The following is an 18,371-nucleotide window of genomic DNA, read 5'->3' on the forward strand; positions in this document are numbered from 1 at the left end:
TCATTTTTGCTAGCAAAGAGTCAAGGATATCCTGGCTTGAACAAATTGAGAGTCACAAGTGATACATCTGAAGGCATCCAAATGTCTGCAACGAAGGCTTCAAAACTGTAGCGTCCAAATCTTTTGATGGAAACTATAATGATAACAACGTTTGGTTATAGACCTATAGGTACTGAGTACTGTCTCATGCCCATAGGGCATCCTCAGAAAAACACAGAAAATGCCATTTCAGAAGGTTCTTTTTTCAAAATTTTCCATGGGAGCATGCCCCCGAACCCCCCCTTAGAAGCTCATGGCTACAGTGCTCACTCACCGGGTCTCTTGGACAGAAGAACCCCCCATTCAAAATCCTTGCTACAGGCATGTGTCTAGCTGTTTGCTGATTCCAGTTTCTTGTTAAAAGCCGTCTAACTGGGACACTAAGTACACTTGGATTCACTCTGTTTCATAGATAAGTGGAAGAGCTGAAAGGCAGATATGGGAGAGTTGTCCTTAAGTTCTTGCCATACCATAGCTGTGAGGTCTGGCAGAGAGCCAGTTGTCATTTGTTTCAGATCTTTGACATCATCTCAAGCTTTTGAGTCTGATCTGGTGGGAGTGCTTTACTGTTTAACCTTTTGTGGGTTGATGGAAGAATTTCCAACCACAATACTAACGTTACATGTAGCCTGGGTGCCATCTTGATAGTACATGTATTTGCACTTGCTACTCCAAATTTTCTCTACTATACATGTACATGGGGCTGAAATAAAAAGCGTGTTGGATCCATTTTTCTTATAAAGTTCATTGTTTCATTTTCTTTTCAGTTTATTCATTCTCACAGCCTAAACAGCTCATTCTCAGCCCCTACAAAAGAAAACCTGGCAGTAATCTTCCCACCCAACATCTGCTTGGAGATAAGTCCAGGTTTAGAAATCACTCATGCAGTTGTAGTACTTTGTTTTGCGTCATGGTCATCTCACTTAGAACATCAACTGCCTAAAATTCCTATTAGCAAACTTGCTATATTATGCAACTACAGAATCTGGTCAAGGTTGAAATGAGGTTATACAATGTAAGTCAACTTCTGACAAAAGACACGTACAGTCACTGTGTTTGTGGTAGTGATAGTTAAGACTGATAGCCAACAAAGGTAGCTGCAGCTCACAATCAGAATCTTTTGACAAGTACTTGTAGTCTGGTTGCATCTGATATGAGCAGTTTCTAGAATTCTGGTTTCAGTGTAACCATGCCTGTGGTAATTTTCCATGTCAAAGATACATGTACTTCAAGGTTTTCTCAAGGTTGAATCTAATTCTAGGATCTGATATGATCACTTTTTTCATAATCCTCGGGCAGCCCAAAGTTATCAGGTCAGGATTTTTATCGCATTTCCGCTGACATTTACAACATCTGGAGGAAGGAAACTGCAGATAACTCAGCCAAAACCTCTTCCAAGAAAAAAAAGTGTAATTATTTTCTAAGGCCACACCAATTTAATTTGTTGTTTCTCTGCTTCACCCTGTCCATTTTTTTCTGATTTGAGAAGATTTTTGGTTCAGAACCATCTGCAAAATGCTCAATGAAAGACATATTTAACCCCAACAGTTGAAGAAAGTCCTTTTCCTCCTAGTTGTTCAAGTTTGTCAATGCAACTTTGTTTCATTAAAAGTTCAAAATCTTTTTGATTAAAACCAGCCTGGTATGTTGACTTCATGGCTCATATCGTAACATTTCCTGCCTTCATGGGGTGCCTTGGCCTGTTTTTTTTTATTTTTTATTTCGCCCTGTCGCTTCATATTTTTTCTGAAAATATCCAAGAAGCAACAAATTAAATTGGTGTGGCCTAAAGACATGCATCAAGAAGTAGAAGGAGATGCAAGACCGCTGGTGTGTTTTCTTCAGCCAGTTGTGACTGCTTGAAACTTCACAGGTGTTAACATGTACTGTTGGCTTTGATCATTAAGAGTTAAACTTGACATTCAGTGGCTTTTGCCAAATGTCAAAGCTGTTCCCCTTTGGTTTTAAATTGCTTTTGGGGATAAGTGGGTAAAGAAATCTTACAAGCTGTTTGATTTCACTTGTGAGAAATGCCATGCATTTTAGTTGTACATGTATATGCTGTGTTTTTCACTTATTTGAATGCTCATTAGTGTAGGTTTGGACTTGCTCAAAAGAATCCTAATTATTTCCGTATCCAAATTTTCCAATGTCAATTTTCCAATAGTAGTAAGGTTGAATAAGCAGATTTTTCAGTCTTAGGCGAAATGTACTGTCTTAAATTAACAAGCTGTCACGAAAGTTTTAAGAGCTTACAGACTTCCTAGTTATAGTTGCCAATGATACACATGCACAATCATGTAATGTGTATCAATCAATCAATCAATCAATCAATCAATCAATCAATCAATCAATCAATCAATCAATCAATCAATCTTTTCAGCTAGCCCCTACCCCTAAAAAGATAAAAAAGTACATTGTATCTAAAAATAATGTTGTAAACTTGTAACTTACATGTATGTAAGGTTTTATTCCATGTACATCAGATGTCACCAGAGTTATAATTAATGTAAGAGCTTACAAGCTATAGCTGAAATGTCTGACCTGACTGACTGTTTTCAGTTGCTATTAACAATATGGAAGTATGCCAGACTATTTGTGTGTTTAGAACTGAGCCATTTGAGAAAGTGTCATTCAGATGTTTGCAGATGTTCCTTTCATCCTGGCTTTGCTTTCCGATTGTTTACCTCAAGTCCATCCAAGTGCTAAAAAATTGTGGATAATTGGACAGATAAATAGATAAGACCTGGATGTTTCTTTGCCAACTTAACAGAAAGCCTGGTTACCAGACCTAATTTAGCTGCAGAGGACAAAAAAAACTCTCGTAGCTAAATTAGGGCTGGCAACCAGGCTACAAAACATAGTACTTTCCCAAAAGTGTAAGGCAGTCATCCTCAAATGAGATAAAGCCCCCCCCCCCCGTAAAGTGTGATGCTTTTTCAAGAAGTGGTGCATAATTAATGCAGCTTGACTGCGGGTCTGCATGGGGGGTGTAGTGGTTTCGAATTATGCAAAATTTTCGCTGACGATTACAAATAACGCTTGATTACGCCTTATGAAAAGGCCATGCAGGCCCATGTGCCAACTCCTTCCTTCAGACCCACAGAGTTACAAAAAAGTACAAAAAAGGTCTTAGATAATTCCTGATCCTCCTTACTTTGTAGGTTCCTTTAGAAAATCCCAACTGCCCCTGAACTTTTTTGGTGGGAATTATAAGGCTGTCAGTGAGTGGATGAAGTGATCTGCAGAGTGTCAGGAGGAAAGATTAGATCAGATTTCTCCCAGTTCCTGCAGGATTTGCAGTAGTTCTGAGTGGACAGGAAGCCCCAAACTGACAAGTTACAGAGGACACCTGGGCAAGTATCAGGTTTCAAAGGCACATTTTTAGGGTAAGGAAAAAAGGTGCTAGGTGCTCGCTCAAGGCTGCAACAAGACAACATTTTATGTCATAATGCAAGAATTAAGAAATGAAATTGTATTAAATGTGGTTCCATTTATTCACTTTTTCATGGTCTACTGATTTACAATGTACAGCAAAAATGAGGAAAATTGGTGAAATGTAAACTGGCAAATTATAGAGTAGTTTCCGCTATTATGTCATCTTAGAACATAATGCTTTATTTTGTATTATGGTAAACTGTCATAGGCATCCAAACTTTAGACATGAAGAAACTATAACTGTATGAAACCCTATCATGAAAGTTCATCTGTGTTGGTAGTTACATGTTTGAAGTTAAAACTTTTGGTCCAACACAAAAAGTCTACTGACTAACTGAGGAAAACCAGAGTGACTGGCCGAAGTGAGAGAACTTTTTGTGTTGGACCAAAAGTTTTAACTTTAAACATGTATTAAACCCTGACGAGTGTGTCTTTATCAGGACATATATGGTACAAGATGTACAATGTGTGAGGTCTGCAGTTATATTTGTTGATGAAACAAACCCCTTTATCTATTAAAGGAAGAAATTTCAGCAGCCTTTGGCAGAGGATCTAGTCTAAATATGGATCCCTCTGTGCCCTCTAGATTTTCTCTTCTGGTCTTTAGATGTTCTGATAGGGGAGTCACATTTCAGGTTAGAAAAACAGGTGCTTTGTAATGACCTTGGTGGTTTCCTTTGATGTCAATAAAGCTTTTGCCAGAGCCAACATGCCACCAAGAATATTCTTCTACATCATATAGTACATGCCTTCCTTTAAGTTACCATCGGCTCTGGAAACAGTCTGGCATCTAGGCTATGAATAAAAAGTATGATATTGTCTGATTGACTGACTGAATGTCTGGGAAAACACTTCAAAAACTTTAATATCTCATTACCTCAGGCATGATATGGGCTGCAAACTGTAAAAATAAACAGGTTCCCTTCATTAAGGACACGAAAAAGCCATTTGGAAAAATGTTTAGTTTTATAGAAAGAGATAGTTTAATGTGTGCCTTTGTATAAATAAAGACTAAAGGACACTTGGCTTTTAGGGCATTTTAATTAGCATTCCGAATTCTGCGGATCCAGAGGGCGGAAGTTTGTACCCGCTTGGGTATCATCTGGGGGATTGCATTCGTCCTTTCAGATTGGGACATGAAGCCAGAGGCCTGTGTATGTTTCAGGTGTATGTAGCCTCATAATGCAAACCTTTGTAGAAAGAACTCAACACACCGGTATCGGTATAGCTGGTATAACTGCCCTTCGACGTAACATACCAGCTTCGCAGGCACGCAGCGCAGTGGCAGCTAGCTATTACACCTAACGACTTGTTACATTCAATCTTTGCACATTTGATTACTTGTAGGAGTTGTTTAAATCTTTCTAGTGATGATGCCCCAAACTGTGCATGACGGCAATGAGAGTTCCACTTTACGAGTTTTTGATCACCTCAAGTCTTGGTTGATAACTCTGATATTTGAAGGCATGACTGTTTCTCGTTCTTTTCTGGGCTGGTATTAGATACTTTTCGTGGTTGGTACGTCCACCAGAATAGGGTCGATCCGGCATGCTTGGCTGAAAACATGAGACACAGCAAAACTGCATTTACTAGCTAGGTGAAAAAGCATCATGCTTCACCTCAGTTAAACTTTAAGATGACTGTGTAAACCTTCTTATTTGTAATGCTAGTTAACCTTTTGATTATGAATGACACATGATAGGCATAGTGTAACTTCGTTTTATTCCAACCATCTGGTACACATGATAAATTTTCATTACAACCAGTGCGTTAGGACTGGCGAGGTCACAAGAAATTTCAAATTTAGCACAAACGGAAATCAAAGATATGGTAAACGGAAGGTTTCCTTCAACAGGAAAAACTAATCATCCAGATTAATTGGGGAGGCATAAGACAAGGTCAGAAAGTGCACGCATGCCAGGTCTTCTCAGTCGGGACAATTTATAGGGGGCCTGCAAGGGGGGGGGTCCGACAACGCTCTACGCTGAATTCGGAAACCTCTTGATTACGCTTTATGATAAATTCCAAGTGGCTACAACGCATTACGTAGAATTAAAACGGCGAATACGCTCTACGCAACATGCACCAATTACGCTCTACGTTGAATTAGAGTGGCCTGTCTATGCTCTACGTAGAATTAAAGCGGCCGATTATGCTCTACGGAAAAGGGCTTGCGGGCCCCTTTATAGGAGGCCAATGTTGGAAAATGACTGTGCAGTGTTTCATCATTCACATGTCAGATCATGGAGCTAGAAAAGGTTGGTCAGCTCGAAAAATTTGTCCCATGCATTTGCAGGGGTCCACCAAAAAAAAGGCTATGGCCGGCAGTTTTTTCTAGGGCCTGTTGGAAAACCACATGCCCTTTTCCTTAGAGCATAATTCGCCGTTTTAATTCTATATAGACCATAGACAGGCCACTCTAATTCAACGTAGAGCGTAATTGACGCCTTTTGCGTAGAGGGTATTTTGCCTTTATGATTCTACGTAATATATTGTAGCTACCCGGAATTTATCTTAAAACGGAATGAGGAGGATTCCTGAATTCAGCATAATACATAGCCGGCTCTCAAAATTTAGCATAGACTCTATGATAAAGTGTTCTCGGGAGCCCCCCATGCAGGCCCTCTTTACTGGCTAGACTGGTAAGTTTTACAACCGAACCAACCTCCTTAAGGACATGTTGATTAAACAACTTGGTTGAAACAACTAAACTAAACAGAGAGTTGATGGTGGTGATGACCTTGTCCTTTTGTCGGGGTGAAAAACAGTCAGGGGTTTGACACAGGCGGACTGGGCCAGACTAAACTTTGAGAACCAGTCACTGTGTCCTCTGCCTTACCTTGTACCTCAGGGTACTGGAACCCTACTTTTCAGGGTCGCGGAGAATTCTGAGATGCATGCCTGAGCAAGGCACCAGCTGGCTCAACTCTTGAACCTTGTAGTCAGTACTAACAAAAGTAAATGATGCAGTAAGTCAATGGCTGATGGTACATGTACAAATGTACAGTGGCAAAGTACAAGATGTATTATTACCTTCACCAAGAAAGCTATGTTTTCATAGGCGTTCGAGTGTGTATTAGTTTGTCTGTCAACATGATATCTCAAGAAGGCTTATATGGATTGTCTTGATATTTGGTAAGTGGGTAGGTCGTGACAAGACCTCAAAATGATGAGATTTTGGACCCCCTAGCGTCTTGTTATGGTACTGCATTAGCACTTCTGGTTTAGATATCTCATGATCCAGACATGCTAGAGCCACGGAATTTGCATGGTAGGTAGCTCTTGTGCTAAGAAAGAAATGACACAAGTTTGGGCCCCCTAGCAGCTTGCCCTGGAACTTCAAGAGCATTTGTTTAAATTTTAAAATTAAAATTATTCAAGAGGATCAGGTCGTGGACTTATTGAACTTCTTTCACTTGATGATCACATAGCCCCTGTACAAAATGTTCAAAACTCAAAGGAATGCAACCGGACAATGACTGTTGAAATAATGTATTGCTGTTTTGGTGATTTATCTATGGTGATTGTGCTCAATTCTCTTATATTGATGCAGCCTGTCAGAAGGGATAAAGTGTCCTGTTAAAACCTGACAACTGGAGAGTGTCCAGCAATAAACTTACCCTTACTGGTAGCAATTCCCATGCCAATCACCCAACAAACAACAAGCCTGGATACATGCAATGTCTAGATGCTAAATATATACAGTTCGTTCGCTTGTACGTTCCATTTTGTTCAGCTAGTTAATATCAACAGCTGATAAAAAGTTGAAGTCATTGAACACAATGGCAAACAGAGTCCAGAGATGGTTGCAAACAATACTCACTAGGTACCAGCCATTCCTGTATACCAAGAGTCTTTGAGTAACTTGAGAGTATTTGCCGTAAAAGATCTAGAAGTCCCCAAGCCCATCCTAAATTGAACGCACAGTTTCAGCAGGAGTCTTTCATGACTAAAAAGATTGAAGTTTGTCAAAGGGTGGCTATCTATGGGGAGAAACTATATTCTTAATCTCTCAGCTGGCTGATGACACCTGTTACTATTCATCAAGAGGTTTCAGCTTTGAGAATCTCTTAAACCCCTGGACTTCCACTTTGACAAGTTGATCAGATACCTCACATGTACCCAATCTATCACCTGCTCTGATTCCCAGCATTTCTTATGCTACATCCCCCCCCCCTCCTCCTCCTGAAAATGACATTAAAAAGATGTCTGTCAGTACTCTGAAATTTCTGTGTAAATATCCCAAGTTTGTAACTTTTGGAAATGTAAATGTTTCTGTGAATGGGTCCTGATCCTGTTACAGTTTACAGAAAGCTACTATCATTCACTGGTGGTAAAAGATGGATTGACCCGATGTACAGTTACATATATAATATACACATGCCCGTAGCCAGGGGGGGTTCAGGGGGTTGGACAACCCCCCCCCCCCCCCCCAGGCTCAAAGGTTCACTTTTTGGTCCACTTTTTATCTAAAGGTCCAAGATTTTTCTTTAAAAGATGGACTGATTTGTGTCACCAGCGAGGCTGGAATCGTAGGAAAACGGCTCACTTTGTCATTGAAAAAAGTTATCTCAAGGTTCATTTTTCAAAATTTCCCAGGGGAGCATGCCCCTGGAACCCCCTAGAAACCTCACACCTTCGGCACTCGCCTCACGCCTACAGCGTTCGCTGTTCCCTCAAGCAGTGGGAAGAACACCCCCATTCAAAATCCTGTCTACGGGCATGATACAGGTTCAACATGTTAGAAAAAACTCCCCTGCGTCTTTCGACAAGTGCAATAAACAGAGGACCACTGCTTACAACATCTCCTCCTAGGGTCTGTAACCCTTGTAAGGAGCATCACTCAGGTGACTGACAACAGCTGGGATTCGAACTCCTAACCTCCTTGTCTTCATGTTGTACACGAAAGGCTGCAAGTCACTGAACCATACTCTTTTTTCAGGCATCATGCCTTTAATTTGGTGTGGCTAATATTGTCAGGCTGATGGAAGTGAATTGTTTATTCCTGAATATTCAACCCTTAAAATGATTTGCATAACTTATACATCTGCTATTACTGAAGTTCCCATGGACAAATTGTTTTCTGGTAGTTATTCAGGTGAATAACCACCTTTCTCCATCTTTCTCACCTTTGAAAAAACTTTGAAAGCTTGAATGCTACATGTATCTACTCCAAAGTTGAAACAAAGTCCAGAGTTCTTGTCTGTCTCAATAAACCACATGATTTACAAAGTGAAGACCATTGGTACTACTGGTAAAGTTTGTTAGTTCCTCTGGAATAACACATGTTGTCCGCTTATCTTTACAAACCATCTGTACCATCTCAAGAAACCACAAAGACAGTAAGTAAACATTGGCATCCTCCCCACTGCTCTTCTTCAGTAAACAGATGAAACATACCCCGATACATTTACCTGACAAGAAGACACTGCAACCATAATCACAAGGATCCTTTTGATTTTGTCCAAGTACTATTAATATGCATCTCAGAACTTCAGCATACAGCTGTGTTTTTGTCCAGGAAGCTATAAGTTATGTCTCCGAGTCTTGGACCACTGCCACAAACTTCTTTTCAAGATCACCCTTCAAGGAATAGCCAACTCTTCAGGGGTATCTCTACACTTGATCTTCGTCACCTCTTCCTCCTTTAAGGAAGAACTGATCTGTCCTCAGTGAGAGATATATTCAGCACTTCTGACGTCTCCATTGTACAAGGGGTAGGAAGGTTGTTGTGTTGAAGTGCCCCTTCACGTACAAGTCCCACCTTCAAAGGGCAGTCTACTACACAATGCCTCTTTCATTCACGATACCCCATATAGGTGTTCTTAGTTACGAAAAACGGCCTCAAATAGGAATAGTGTGCTATTTTCTCAGTGAACTTGTGCCCTTACCGATCTGTGCTAAGAGCTGTGTGGGTTCATGTTCATTACCAGAGGGATAGGAGAAACCTGAGGGTAGTTCAAGTGGAAATGGACTGGATGTTGTCCAAGAGTAACTAATTAACAACTGGGCCTGTACCATTGAAAAGGGTGCCTAACATATTGGGAGAAAAATTTAACCTTGCAATGTCAGAGTACACAGCTGCCTTCATGTAGTGGAAGAGATTTTGTCAAAATTAAAAATTTAAGGAAAGAAAACAGTGGCTAAAGATGCATAAGCTATGTTCTCATATTCAAACACTTTGGTGATGTTAATGAACAAAATATGTTATAGGGATTGGCTTGTATATATTGTTAGATCTAAATTGCACTCTTAGAACATTCTGTGAAATATCTCGAATGAGGTGAAAAAGTACAAAAACTCCAGGTCCTAAAGGACAGTGGTTTAGCATTTTCTCTCCTCAGTGTATTGCAGAATGTCCTCCCACAAAAAACTAACGACCAGCTAAAGTTAGAAGAGATTGTCAAAGTAAAGGGTATCTCCCAAGCTTTAGATCTTTGTTGCCATACAGTGATTTGTTGTCAAGCCTAGGACAGATTGATTGAGGTCGTCTCAATTATTTTTACAGTATAAATCATCAACGTATAAAGACAGTCGGCTTCTCACCTTCAGCTAAAATTGGAAGCATATTTATTTGACTTTTGTCATTTCTGCCCCTCCAGTTTAACACATGCCAATTATAAGGTCAAATAGACCCAGGAATGAAGCCACAAACATGCTTCACTAATCCATCTCACTCAGAAGGGGTGACCTGTTTTGGCATGGTGGTATTTCTTGCCACATTTGTACATGCCCAAACCTAACCTTTGGTTGCCCCTTTGGATGGCTTCCTGTCTCCTGAAATGCTAGAAATCTCAGCGGAGCTTAGGGCAGGTCACAACAATACATGTAGATGTCTTTCTAAGCTGTTGTGTACACATTACTTTACACCTGCACTGAAGATCTATTAACATATTATTACCTTCGCCAAGAAGGTTATGTTTTCAGTAGCGTTTGTCTGTCTGTTTGTCTGTTTGTTTGTCTGTGAACAGCATAACTCAAGAAGCTTAATATGCATTGTCATGAAACTTGGTATGTGGGTAGGTCTTGATAAGACCTAGAAATGATTAGATTCTGGGCCCCCTGGCGGCTTTTGTTGGTACTGCAGTAGAACAGTTTTGATATCTCGTTTTATAATGTATCAAACTCCTGTAGAGGAAAGGAGAGGATGCTTTGTTTCTGTTGGTATCAAAATTTGCTTTTGTTCTCTTTTGGATAGAAGAAATATGTTAAGGCATGAGGGTCTATTAAAGTATTAACTATTGATAATGTATCAAACTCCTGTAGAGGAAAGCAGAAGATGCTTTGTTTCTGTTGGTACCAAAATTTGCTTTTGATTACTTTTGGACAGAAGAAATGTGTTGTGCAAAGGCAACCCAGCTGTGCTCATAGACATTTTTTTACTATTGTTATTATGGGTACTTTTATCTGTATGTTTTATTTGGGCAAGTCATTCCTGAAATAAAGAAAGAGAGAGAGAAAGAGAGAAAGAAAGAAAGAAAGAGAAAGAAAGAAAGAAAAGTACTTCTGAGTGCAACAGTTAGTATCCATGCAATGCAGTTAATGATCAAAAAAACTCTAAACTGGATCCTTGATTTGAATCTAAACTCACATTTCTATAGAGCCTGTTATAGGCATGTATAACTGGAACTCAACTTGGACCTTTACCTTTACCTAGTTCCATCCAACTTAGATGAATCATACCAAATATCTCCCAATGAAAGTCATTCTTTTTGCCCTCTTTCGGAAGGTGACAGCGTAAACCAGATAAAGACATTTCACAGATGTCTTCATTCTCCTTCCCGCTGCAAGGTTTCTTACATCTAAGTGACCCACAGGTCGAGCTTGTTTGGTTAGTGTGGCCTTACTATGTGGAAAAGAAAACTACAAAGCAGCCCACTACCCTGCCCCATCACCCTTCAGCAGAATAACAGGAACATGCTGCTGCCTGGAGTGCTGATTCAAACAGCAGATATCAGTTTGATTCTGGAGCATAAAATGACAGATCCCAAATGTCAGTCACAATGAAAAGTTCAACCAATGAGAGAATGGCAATTAGCAGTTCGACCAATGAGAGAGTGGCTGCATGACCCTCAAATATTTGCATTTCTATGTTTTGACAGGTGGGCGGGGCTTCAGGATAGGTCTTTTGTTGTAAGTTGCTGTAGTATAGCACAAAGTTTGGAGTAGATAGTTTGTTTTTCATTTACCACATTAAATTTCAAGTCAAACATTTTCTATAAGTTTTCTTAGCCAAATCACCTGCCTTATAAGTTTTGTTGCCTTCCTGAGCTTACTAATACATGCTAGCTTTTATGCCAACAGAATCAGTCAGAAGTGAACAAGAGTTCTAAAGCTAACAGGGCAGACATCCAGGCTAGAAGTAGAACATTGTCTATTGATGACTGGCAAATTCTTTTAGCCTGAGTGTCAGCCTTTTTTAGCTTCCATCTGTTCCGCATGATCCACTACTGGCCAAAAAGCAGAACGTGGGGAGTGGACAAAAGTTAAAAGGCTACTGTTCTTTAGGATGGCAACACATGTTCTGATTGTGTCAACTGTGTTGCTCAGGTTTCAACACATTGATATTGTGCACTGCAAACAGTCAGTGAATGATCTAGAAAATGTACATTGATGTGGGGTCATGTGGCATAACGGCAGAGTGCTCGACTCTGAACCAAGTCTAAGAGGTCCCGGGTTCGATACCTGAGATGCCACCGATCTTGTGCCCTTGGGAAAGGCACTTTACACAACTTTTGTCACGTGCCTCAAGTGAAAATGACTATTGTCTCTTCTGTATTTGTTTCTATGTGTGGGACACAACACCAGCAATAGCTGCCTTGTTTCATGTGCCTTGTTGTATTGTTCAATAAATCAAATTGTTCATTGATGTGTTTCTGCAGACTACTACAACGTGACTGCAGCTGTGGAGGAGGCTAACAAGGAGCTGCAGGTGCTGCGGGAGTCAGCTCAAGGGTCGCCTCTCAGGATTGGCCAAGGTAACAGAAATTTCACTTCCTGTCACCGTACATGTTTCTACCTCCTACCAGTTAGAACCCCCTCTCCTCTCTTCCTATGCCATCTCTGTACTTGACAGGAAGTGGACTTCTTTTCGGGATGTGTGAAGAAGAGAAATACAGTCAATTGTGTACAAGTAACCATGTCTATATTATAAGGACCAACTAGCCATTGTGACTGCTTTTTGGTGGTATACCCACTCATGCTTCTTCTTGGATGTCCATTGCCAGGCTACAACAGTCAAAATTGCCCTAAACCAAGAAGAGTGCCTCAGAGGACTGAAAAATCTGTTCTATGTGACTGTACAGGTGGTCACTGTGGACAGGATTTCTAATGGCAAATGCTTCTGTCAATGGGAAGAATTGTATCACCACCACCAAAAAAATGGCCAGGTGGTCCTCATGCACAGGTGGTCACTTGTTCAAGTTTGATTGTAGGTAATATCTGATTGGTATTTTTACAAAATTAATGGAAGTAACCATAGAAAGTTGAAAGGGTAAAATAACCACCAATTTTCCATGCTTGACCCGAACAGGAAATATTTGGGTCACATCTGCCAGTACTTTGGTGCCAAGGTTAAGTATTATGGACATTTCTAATGTGGCAGAAAATTGGGGGATAAAAAGTCAGGACATGGGAAACCATGGAAAAAACATCTGTCTGTGATAAGAATATGGTTTGGAGACATTATGATTACAAATAAAACATCAGAAGGAAGAAGAAAAAGGAATTTTTGTAGGTCAGGGACAATGTCTGCAAATACGAAAGAGACTGTGAGACACAGTTTCATCAGGTTGGAAAGTCACTGACTCTTTTTACACAACCAAGTCTTTTATTCAGCCGGCATTTTGTAGATTGCATTGTAGATACAGTTCCCAGAGTGTAACCACGCATATGTAAATTAATATTGTACGTTTGGAAATGCATCTATAACAATGACACCTGTACTGCAGTGCAATGTGAACCAGTCAGAATTGCCCTGAGGAAGGTGACAGATGGTCACTGATACGTCGGCTGAATAAAAGACTTGTGTAAAAAAAAAAGAGTCTCTTTACTCTATACTATATTATCTTCAGATTCCAGGCTAAAAGCAGCAAAGCTGGCCTGTGTACATGTAGGCCCTGGAATCAGTCTGGCTGGCATCCAGGCAAATACTGTGGTAGTCCATAGTTTTCATTGATGACATACACATACATGTAGGTCAGAATACTCAGCATCCTCCCCTGATCCATTCCTAGCAGGGAGCCTTCTCACATACTTTTCTTTACTGAAGCCCAGCAGGCATCTCAGTGATCTCTGACCTACAGTAAATGAAGATATCAGGGTAGAAACAACATTGGAGAGTCCCAAGTGGGGGAGGAACTAGAGATCATTTTCTTTCAATTTATGAGGATAATGAGATACTGTGTTAAATTTGCCTCTTGTCAGGATGATAGGTTGAGGCCTGTCAGATCAATTATGGTCAGATTAATGAGGGGTGCTTTGAGATTCTTGCTTGAAGCGGATGCTATGACAGTTGCTGAACACGTGCCATTAGCTAGACACTTCTGAATCTGAAGCACATTACTGCAACACATGCCTGTAGTCAGGTGTGGTTGGGTGGGGCGTGTGGTTTGGAAGAACCCCCCACAAGGCTCAAGAGTCCACTTTTTATCTAAAGGTCTTAGATTTTTCTTTCAAAAAAGATGGACTGATCACCAGTGGGCCTAGATTTGTAGAAAAACTGCACACTTTGTCATTGAATAAAAAAGAAATCCTCTCAAAAACGCAGGAAATGCCATATTTCAGAAGATTACATTTTCAAATTTAAATGGAAACTCTAGGAAACCCTAGGAAACTCAATGGACATGCCTTTGGTGTTTGCCTCGCTGGTCCCTATAAGAGGGCCTGCAAGGGGAGGTAGTGATTACGAATTACGCAAAATTTTCGTCGCTCCTTATTACGAATTACGTTAAAGTCTCAGAGCTGATTACGACTTTACGATTTGCGGCTGATGTCCAATTACGAATTACGTTGATTTTTGCGGAGGCTGCCTACGAATTACGAAGTCTAAAACGGCCTGATTACGCCTTACGAAAAAGGGCTTGCAGGCCCTCTCAAAAATGTAGGAAATACCTTTCAGAAGGTAACCATTTTCAAAATTTTCTTGGGTAGCATCCCCCAGACCCCTATAGGAAACTCATGCCTTTGGGGTTTGCCTCGCTGGTCCCTAACACCTTGGGAAGAACACCCCCATTCAAAATCCTGGCTAGGGGCATGCAATATTATAGCTGAAGGCTTTCAACATCTCATCTTAAGGATTGTTTCCCCCACAGTTTTAGCTTGGGATCCAACACAAGGATGTTTAAGGATTGAACATCATCTTGCAATCCAGAAAGCAGACCCTGTAAATTCACAATACAAAATAACTGTAATTCAGGTACTCAATAATATCTACATGTACATACAAATGTAAAGAATGTCTCATATTTGGGGTGTACGTTATTGGAATTTGTCTAGCCCAATTAGCTTATAAGCACTACCAGCATTTTTGCTGTGGAACTGTTGTTCCAACATGGAAGAAGTGTGCAGGGCACCTGTTTTCTATTTTGATTAGGGGGCTAGTATATCCTGTGTTGTTTGCCCTGTCCTGAGGGTGAAAATGCAAACCAGCAGGGGAGCCTTGTTCAGAGTCTGTATTGATGCTGGAATGGTGGACCACCAAGGGTGACCAGCTACTGACTCTCAGGATAAAATGTCTTCTTTGTTCCGGGATGCTTCAAAGTCTTTGACTATGAATTCTACCCTCTGAAGCTGTACGTGTGTCTCTGCTGGTACATCAGTAACGTGACATGTAATGGTCATCAGGTGGTAAGGCCATCAGCGAATCAAGGTCGTCAGAGGTCTGAAGGTCAAGGGATGCAGTTAGAAGGTCAACTTGGTGGAACACTGCATTGGTCAAGGTCATCTGCAGATAAAAAAAAGTTGCTGTCATTGTGGTTCTTTTGGATCAACTACAAAATGATAAAGATTTGTCAGAAGTGTCAAAAAGTGTCTTAAAATAAGCCCTCTTACTCCTAGATGTCATCTGAAGGTGACTTATCAGTAAAAGAAGCTCAAGCTATCTTCTGTGTTGCTTATTAACTCCAGCTGTGCTCTTAATTGCATTACACACCCCTGTGTCAAAATGCCAGAGTGTCCTGAGGCTAATCTGGGACATGGATACAGACATGAACAGGGCTGCATGTGTCTGTGGAATGTTACAACAACAAACCCACACAGGTTAGGTGCAGGAAAATCTTTATCCATCTGATCTGGAATAGATGGTTTTTGGGCACCTCTAATACAACTTTGTGTGTCTCAGCTACTGTCGTTGGATTTTTACAGTGGTTTCTTCATGTCTCTCAGACCTTATGAGGAGTCTTACACTCTTCAAGTACTGTAATATTTCTGTTTGCCTAACATGAATGCTTCAGTTCCTCTACATAGTTACAATGATCTTTGCCACTGCAAAGTGTGTCACACAGCATATGTCCACACCAGGGTATGAAGCAGTTTAAATTGTAATTTCCAACACAAAAGACTGGACTTTACATGTACCTCATGATGACAAATGGTCAAGCCTGGTGTGCAACATATCTAACAGAGTTCTCAAGTCATTTTTTTCATTCCAGCCAATTAATTATAGTTCAGATAGCCACTAGTGAAATCCTCTGGCTGACTTGAAATGTGGTGCTTTTAAAGTTTTTGGCAACTGGTCTGACTTGTGATTACATGTACTACCACAAGGTCTGGTTCAAATCTAATGGCCCAGACATTGGAAACTCAGTATATTATGGGTGTCTATGATCCTTTGAAGATAATGTTGTAGCTTGTTTTTAGCTGTCAGAAACCTTGTGGTTAGGATTACAGACGACTAGGCCACAGGACATGTATTATCTACCTCTAAAGAATCACCACTAAGCATTTTCTTATGGGATGACAACTGTTTTTTCTGGTTTTATTACTCACAGTTTAGAGTTTGCATCCCCGATTTGAGGCATGTTTGGTTGAACCCCCTCCCCACGAATCATCCCAATGGGGGCCTGCAAGGGGGGGGGTGTCCCGACAACAGTCTACACTGAATTCGGAAACTTCTCGATTACGCTTTACAATAAATTCCAAGTGGCTACAACGCATTATGTAGAATATGGCAAATACGCTCTACGCAAAATGTGCCAATTACGCTCTATCTTGAATTAGAGCAGCCTGTCTCTGATCTACGTAGAATTAAACTGGCCGATTATGCTCTATGGAAAAGGGCTTGCGCCCAATTGTATAAGACTGTACATTCTGTTTTTCAGACCCTGGAGTCCAGTCACAGGGTTTCCCTGTGGCAGTGGGGGGACAGAACCAGGATATAACCGGGGAGAGGGTGTCCAAACTGGAACGTACCATCGACGGACTCACCCTCATGATCAACATGATGAAACAACAGGTATGTACTTTAAATTTGTTCCTTCTGTCTTTTTTTCTCTACAGCAATGGATAGAGATAGATATCCATCTATACCTTGGTTCTAAAATGTTGACTAGAGCTACATGTAGAAGACGACAAATTTCATGTACTTCAACAAAGGTTATACATCAGTTTACAACATTACATGATAGTATTGATACAAAATGAACCAAGCAACTGGATAAATTTTCTATAGAGTCAGACTTTTCAGATAGTTTCCACATCTTTCAAGTCCCTGATGAAAGTTAGTAGTGGATGCTATCAGAAACTCATCTCGTCAAAGAATTTATCCAGTTGCTTATGTACTAATTTGTTCCTTTACTCTTGCTTTTTCCAGAGCTTTTTTAAGGGAAACAGATGAATGTACATGTAGTACAAAGTTGCCATGCTTAAATGTAGAGCAAGAAGACAACAACTTTACTTTGTCAATCTGATTCCTTTCAGCAAGCAGACCTGTTGCGAAGGATCGCAGCCCGTGAGCAGTGTGCATGTAACCAGGAGCTGAGACAGTGTGTGTTTGATGGAGACAGTCATGAACATGGGGAGCAGTGGCAGACTAACCCATGTGCCATGTGTACCTGTGAGGTGGGTAGTGTAGCATGTCGGCAGAACGTACTGCACCTGTGCAAAACCTGTAATAAATTGTGCATAGCACTTCAGCAGAGGGTTTCATATGAGGTCGTATTCGCGAATATAAGGTTAACATTCGATCTGTAGTTTCCCAATGTTACGTCGGAAAAGATATCCTCTGCAACAGCCAAAATTCTAATGCAACAGTGACCAAACATCCAACAAAAACCGTGAAAAAATCAGGGTTTCGCACAGGCGCAGTACATTTTGCCAACGTGCTGGGTAGTGTAGTCATACTGTACTCTAGTCAGCACTTTTAAAGGAACATGAAGCATACGTTATGATGTGTTTTGAAATCCTTCTCTGTAAGATTAAAACAAATCAGCCTGATGGTACTGTCACATGGAACTTTGTCAATTTTAGAGTATGTTCTTTGATGTTAAAGTACTGTACCTGTAAATATGTTGGTATTATTTGTAAATAGTAAGAAACATGTATCGTACAAGTTGATAGTGAGATAGTTTCAGTGAGATAAGCTCTTAGTTTTATTCTTGACTTTTTCAGGATGGACAAGTAGTCTGCTCTATCCCTAAGGACAGACCAGAATGTTTTGGTAAGTACATTTTTTGATGGACAATGAAGAATACTAAAGATAGATTTGCAGGTTTCTTTTCCATATTGTCTTACACATTTTAACTTAATGTATTGTCTAACCATGTGTTATATTTTGTCCATATTGTATAAAGTACATCACTGTTTTCATGGACAAAGAAGAAAAGTACTGAAATAGATTTAAAGCTCATAAGATACTGTCTTAGACCTACAAAAAAATGTTTCCAGACCGACCCTAG

At 40.4% G+C, this 18,371-nt stretch overlaps 2 protein-coding genes across 2 annotated transcripts in view; both read left to right on the top strand.

Annotated features, from left to right (window-relative positions):
• LOC109467272 (kielin/chordin-like protein) overlaps positions 1–17,311 on the top strand; it is a 32,090-nt gene extending 14,779 nt beyond the window's left edge. The window contains exons 4-6 of the mRNA XM_019765215.1: positions 12,360–12,455; positions 16,797–16,930; positions 17,288–17,311. Coding sequence (XP_019620774.1) covers positions 12,360–12,455; positions 16,797–16,930; positions 17,288–17,311 — 254 coding nt within the window. The remainder of the gene's footprint in view (positions 1–12,359; positions 12,456–16,796; positions 16,931–17,287) is intronic.
• Positions 17,312–17,397: 86 nt separating this feature from the next.
• LOC109467403 (kielin/chordin-like protein) overlaps positions 17,398–18,371 on the top strand; it is a 34,850-nt gene continuing 33,876 nt past the window's right edge. The window contains exons 1-2 of the mRNA XM_019765345.1: positions 17,398–17,535; positions 18,085–18,133. Of these exons, the coding sequence (XP_019620904.1) occupies positions 17,521–17,535; positions 18,085–18,133 (64 nt within the window). The 5' untranslated portion in view covers positions 17,398–17,520. The remainder of the gene's footprint in view (positions 17,536–18,084; positions 18,134–18,371) is intronic.

Source organism: Branchiostoma belcheri, unplaced genomic scaffold, assembly GCF_001625305.1.
Source record: "Branchiostoma belcheri isolate BF01 breed outbred unplaced genomic scaffold, Haploidv18h27 scaffold18, whole genome shotgun sequence".
NCBI classification, from domain to species: domain Eukaryota; kingdom Metazoa; phylum Chordata; class Leptocardii; order Amphioxiformes; family Branchiostomatidae; genus Branchiostoma; species Branchiostoma belcheri.